Raw genomic sequence first — 6026 nt, 5'->3', positions numbered from 1 at the left:
AAAATAAAAAAATTCACTAAAGCATGGAGGATTAAAATTCTTTGGTCTTCGATTACTAATTATCAAGTAGAAACTTAAGGTTCAATTAGATATCAGTACTTTAACTTTAAAATTTTTGCTTACAAAAACGTCACTTAACAAATCAGTAGTTAGTTAGAATTTCTGCAATTGCCAATTTGCTAGATTTATTAACTTCACTGTATAGCACTGAATTCACTACTGAACATATGCAATTTCTGAAGCATCGTTGCTCATTACAAAGGTACAATGGCGGCGATGACTCATGCGACTCGCGATTACTGATATATGTATTCCGCAAGTACTAAATTCATTTCGAAGCTTCAAAAATACTGACCCTGAAAATTCCTTCAATTCGTCCGTAAAATTCTATAGGTACACACTTCTTTTAAATCGTCATCTTTGACACATTAACTTCTTCTGTCAACCTTTTCTCATACATTATCATAACCACTCTAAACGATCGCCTAATCGTTTATAAACTTCTTCGATAATGGAAAAAACTATGAAAGTTCATTTTTTTATAATCATTTCCATCATCGCCCACCAAAATGCTTGAAAACATCCACGAGCTAAAAGCTACCTAAAGACACTGATACATATTATTATGTCCCATATGATGCGGCGCAGGAAGTTGATGCTGCGCATGATACATCCTCTGATCATAACACTGCTGATACTGCATCGGTGGACTAACACTCTGATCGCTATAGCAATCGTACTCCTGCCATTCGGGCACGAATCTTTCCTGAGGATAAGGAAAGACAGTATGCGACGGTCCAAGCCGCTTCTGCGCGGCTACAGCACAGCTTCCGGTCGAGGAGGTGATCATGTTTCCATTCTCACTGATACTGACCGTCACGTTACCCACGTTCACTGTGATCTCGCCTGCTTCGGAATTCCCCAATGTCTGTGACAGTGCCCAAATATAGTTGTGGGCGAAACGGAGGGTTTCGATTTTCGTGAGCTTCGTGTCTTCCGGAAAGGTCGGCAACGCCATCCGGAGACGTTCCAACGCGTCGTTCAATGTGTGCATCCTGTGCCGCTCTCGATCATTCGCCTTTATTCGACGGTTCCTTTTCAGCCTGAGCACCTGCGAATCAATGGTTCCTTGTGATCATTTAGTCTCCTCTTTTTGTCTTCCGGCTTTTTCAAGAATTCTCTTTGCTCGATCTCTTTGCGATGGGTGAACGTTCTTTTAGATAAGGGAAGTTGGGCTGAGCGAAGGTAGACACATCCGCTTACCTGTGTGGGACTCTTGCACCGTGTGTTTCGGGTTTTCTTTCGTTTTCCTTCTTTGGCTGGTGGAAACAGGGTGTCTGATTGAACCTCGTGCTTTGGCGATTCGAAGCTGACGTCGAAACCGGAATCCGAGGAACTTGAGAGCTCGTCGAAGCCGCCTTCGCTGCAGAATGAGTACTCCGAGGACATGCTGTGGAAGGTTTTCTGAAAAGATACTCCAATATTGTGTAATTTTTGTTGAATAATAATTTTGATTAATGACATGACAAATGTGTGACATTACTAGTCGTTAAAGATATTCCAATTCTTCTGTAGTTCTATATTAAATCCGTGATTTTTCGTTATTCTATTTGTTCTGTAGTTCCACATTAAGTTTGCGAATTTATTCTTATCTTATTACTCCATTTCTTCTATAATTCTAGATTAACCTCTTAAATGTATTCTTTTCTTTATTTTTTATCCATAATATTCCAAAATGCTTAGATACTCAATCAAACGTTCTAATTGCGCCGTTCACTGGCGCAACAATTGACTAACGAAGAGTTATCTTACCTAATAAATTTGTTAGCTCAATGAAACGATCCTCGTAGAATTTGTCACCTCAATCGATCACTTCATAAAGTCTAACTTCCTATTAAAATTTTATAACACGATATGCTAATAATATGGAGAAGCTTTTGTCACGACATAGCCGAACGTTTGGTGTGCAGCGTGAAAAAGGAAATAAGAAACGAGAACTGTTCTAGGCTGGGTACAATTTGGTACTGTGAAAGTGGCATGGGGCTCTTAGAGCATATATACCGTCCCGGGGGTATTTTACCCCCTCCATAAGGGCGGTCCGCCGTCTATGGGGCACCGTACCAAGGGTTCACCCCATAATCACGACGTGTAGGGGCACCTAACGTTCTCCCCACCACTCTCTTTGTATGTATTAGACGCGTGCCACGGCAATGCAGTCGTCTAGTTGAGGAGATTAGAGGTTTTTAGGGCGATTACACTTCTTCGTGGAACTCATGCGAGGACGATTACCAAGTTTCGTGGCGTGTTATTGAAATTTCTATGGTGAGGATATTGTGGTCACTTGATAAACGTGTTTCACCTTTGTGTATAAAGATATTAATTCTTTCTTCTGATATACTGTTATGTATCGCTTTGTCTCTCGTGATTTTCATATTAATTGTTAACATTGACTTTTATCAATAATTTTAATTTTAATATAAACTTTATTGACTAACTGGCTAACTCTCTTTTCTTATCTACAATGACTTACATGTAATTAAAATACTGCCTTATTACTAACATGATTCATATTGATTCTTTTTAAAAATCTAATAAACTTTATTGATTTTTGTGTCTCTGATATGTGATAATCTGACTAATGTACTATCATTCCTAACTCTAAATTATTTCAATTAGTATTGAATAATTCGAATGTGATAAAACTATGTTTGGAATTATATTATAAGATAAGAAATTGCGCCGTTATTTCTTCGCTTTGTAACCGGGCTTTCTATGCTGTATAGCGGGATATCAATAATAAAGGCGCGCGTCTGCTGTACTGTAATGTGATCAGTGAATATACGAGATTAATCAAATACCTCTTACCTCGCTTATTATACAAAAAAGTGAAACTCAATTATCCTTCCGTTCACCACTGTCGACTTTCACTGAAATTTTCACCTTCGCAACCTCGTTGAATACTGTCCAAGGATGTACGGTTGGAAATAAGTGAACGATAATCTAATAAAACCAACTATGGCCATCTGTCACATTTGCTAATCAGCTGATAATGCTCGAACATCACTATAGAAACGAATAGGTAGATCACCTCTGATAAACAAGCTTCCAATCGACTGTGAATTTTACAATTAATCGGTTTACAATAGCTTTTTCAATGAAATAAATTGTTGCAGTTAACAGACTTTAATGTAGTTTGCTTCTATAGGTGTATTTTCTTAAAAATATATCTTTATTAAAACATTCTGCATAATAGTATTTTTTATTTTTCTTTTTTTTTCATAAATTTCCAATTATATCATCAAACGTAAAAAAGTTTGACGTATCGCAGCTACTTGTTTCATCACGAATGTCCGCGGGAAATATCGGCAATTGCACGAGAGTACACACTCACAGTTTCCAGCTCCCACGAAATATCAGTTTGCAGTGTGCACAGGGATCATCGGTAGCACGATAGGAAAAGCATTAATCAATGTTTTCTACAAGTATTAAAGTTTATCAATCTCCGTCACATTATTTGACAAGTTATGTAATCGACAATATCTTTCAGTATTAATCGCATATGATTGGAACATCGTGTCTACTGTCTAGCATGAAAAGGTGTACGAGTAATATGCAAGATTGATTCGTAAGGGAACGAAAAATATCAGAATCACGTGTGTTTGCATAACGATTTGTTATCGATAATATATTCGCGTATTCAAAGTGAGTAATTTATCCAATAAACACGAACAAATTGTGATTTTCAAGCTAGTGTCCGACTGATATTTACAAGGTTGGCATATCTTTAGTAATAATTCAACGTAATATATGTCTTGCAATTTATAATTTACATTATTTTAGTATTTCTATTATAATTCTTGACATACTTGAATTAATTATTAATTTATATTAACAGTTGGCCTACATTATAATTTTCTTTATCATCTCAAGGATTACTTATCCTGTTTTTCTTATTTTTGTGTCAAAAGAAAAGCTTGAACCTATAACTGACTTAACAGCGCTCCCAGCTTTCTTTTTTCTTCGAGCGATAACAGTTTCTCTTCTTCGGATCTTCACTGATGCACGATAGCAATTTAAAACACGCAAGTACGATAATTGCACCGGTAGTCGGCTATTAGTTTTTTAACTCCAATTTCTCTCCTATCGTAAACGGAAGACAGATAATGATTCGTTTAATGAACGAAAATTATGAAACAGTTGCAGCATAAGATTTACATAATTGCATTATCTGGTCATCGAGCGTTCGAGCGCGATCGTCATTCATTCGAGTCTTTTTGTTATAATTTTCATCCTAAATCTGGTCTTTTCATAAAAGTTTATTCTCATCAACACTTAACATTTCTTTCCGTTATAAGTTCTTAAGTATATTAAAATAAGACTACTATTTGATATCTAGTAATTAGAATAGGATTTTCTGAAGCTGTCGGTTTATTGCTTACATACGTTTATTCATGATTATACTAAGTTCAAGATTCTACCCTCTAGAGATAAAATATGCTGTAGTGAGCCGATCGATTTCGAGTGCAAACCATCAATGCGATTGATGATACGTGATTTGCATGATACGCTTTGATACGATTCGATCGACTCTATTGAACTGACTATAAACGAAAGCCGTGTATAATACCACTTTTTATGCACCTCATTTGCATTTAAGATGCTCATCAGCGCCATTGATAGTGCAACATTGGATAGTGCAACAGAGTCTCTTCTAATGAATCTGCTTCTTTGAAAAGTTTACCGTAATTTCAACTTAAAAATTATATAATATAAAATACTTTACGATTAAGTAGAAACATTTATATTCGATAATTAAATATGCTAAGTTTGACGGTATCATGAATTTTGCCATTTACATTAGCAATATAAAATATTCTAAAAACTTTTTGTTCAACGGTTCAAGTAAAATCTTTATTGCCTAGAAAGCGGTTTACGATAGATCGGTTTGCAAAGTAGACATGCGAAAGTCGACTTTTGATAAACATTTATGGTACTCCTAAGAGCAGAGAAATTGGCATACCGTGAAATTACCGTTTTAGTGGTAAGTTCGTTCTTTATAACTTCTCGCCATTTACATAAATCTACGTGAATACGAATTTTATAAAACTGCGAATTTCAGATCAAGGAAATTCCGTAAAATATTCTTTAAATTTTGTAGAAATTGGAACATAATAAAATGATTGTAAAAGTAGTTCCAATAAAATATGTACATGAAAATGTAATAATCCATGCGAATATAAATCAACTAAAACTTTGAATTTTAGATCAAAGAAATTTGATAAAACATTCTTTCTAAACATTCTCTCTAAAGTATTGATTCTTAACATCTTAATTTCTTAATACAGAACGTTCTGGAAATTGGAATACAGTAGAATAATTAAAAAAATATTGTTTCTAGTAAAATATTTACACAAAAATATATCAATTTATAGATAGTTGCCTGAAATCCAAAGTCTGCGACTGAACATTATTTTTCGAACGACCGTCGACCCTTAAAATACCTACCCTCTGCCGCAAAAGGTTCCGAACAACCCTTTTTCACACTTAGAAAATTCGTACCGTTTCGTCGATAAAAGGACGCCGTGAAATCGATGCCGTGTCAGACACATGTTCGATCAGGCCGCGGAAATATTGGGAATTACACGAAAGATTTGCTGCAGGGTGCGTGTAGAATCGAAAATCAAATAAAAAGAAAACGGGGCGTGAGGATATGTAGTATCGAATGCTAAAAGAGGGTTTGCGGAAAGCTGCCGAAGCGATTCGCTCTAATTGGATAATTTATCGGTTATGGCAATAAATAACGTCTCTCTTCTCGATCGCGCAAACGCCTTTTTACGGATTATTCATCTTCCTCGTTTCATTTTACCAATTTCAATGATTGATAGAATTTATGAATTGGAATATTTTCATGGATATGTTTAAATAGATATGCAATATTAGATTATTTAAAAAGTTGGTAGTGAAATGCAAGTAGCGGTTGAAGAAAATATGCTTTCATAGAACTCATATTTTATTAAGTAAAATAG

General features: G+C 35.4%; 1 protein-coding gene across 1 annotated transcript; it reads right to left on the bottom strand.

Moving 5' to 3' along the window:
- Nucleotides 1-469: 469 nt before the first annotated feature.
- Nucleotides 470-1457, bottom strand: LOC117236042 (neurogenin-1). Its single transcript, XM_033498625.1, has 2 exons — nt 1264-1457; nt 470-1111 (listed from the first exon to the last, which is right to left on the bottom strand). Exons 1-2 carry the CDS (start codon nt 1447-1449, stop codon nt 602-604), a joined length of 696 nt encoding a protein of 231 aa, XP_033354516.1. The 5' UTR covers nt 1450-1457; the 3' UTR covers nt 470-601.
- Between the last annotated feature and the right edge of the window lie 4569 nt (nt 1458-6026).

This window comes from Bombus vosnesenskii, unplaced genomic scaffold (assembly GCF_011952255.1).
Source record: "Bombus vosnesenskii isolate JDL3184/JDL3185 unplaced genomic scaffold, Bvos_JDL3184-5_v1.1 scf7180000013339, whole genome shotgun sequence".
In the NCBI taxonomy this organism is placed as follows: domain Eukaryota; kingdom Metazoa; phylum Arthropoda; class Insecta; order Hymenoptera; family Apidae; genus Bombus; species Bombus vosnesenskii.
Note: the sequence above shows the minus strand (reverse complement) of the source record. Positions and strands in the feature narration are given on the sequence as shown.

What these genes read in the sequence shown, in the direction of transcription:
- LOC117236042 (XM_033498625.1), bottom strand. Translation starts at nt 1,449, where the DNA reads ATGTCCTCGGAGTACTCATTCTGCAGCGAAGGCGGCTTCGACGAGCTC. An exon ending in GGTGCAAGAGTCCCACACAG is followed by an intron (nt 1,112 to 1,263) that starts GTAAGCGGATGT and finishes ATTGATTCGCAG; the next exon opens with GTGCTCAGGCTGAAAAGGAA.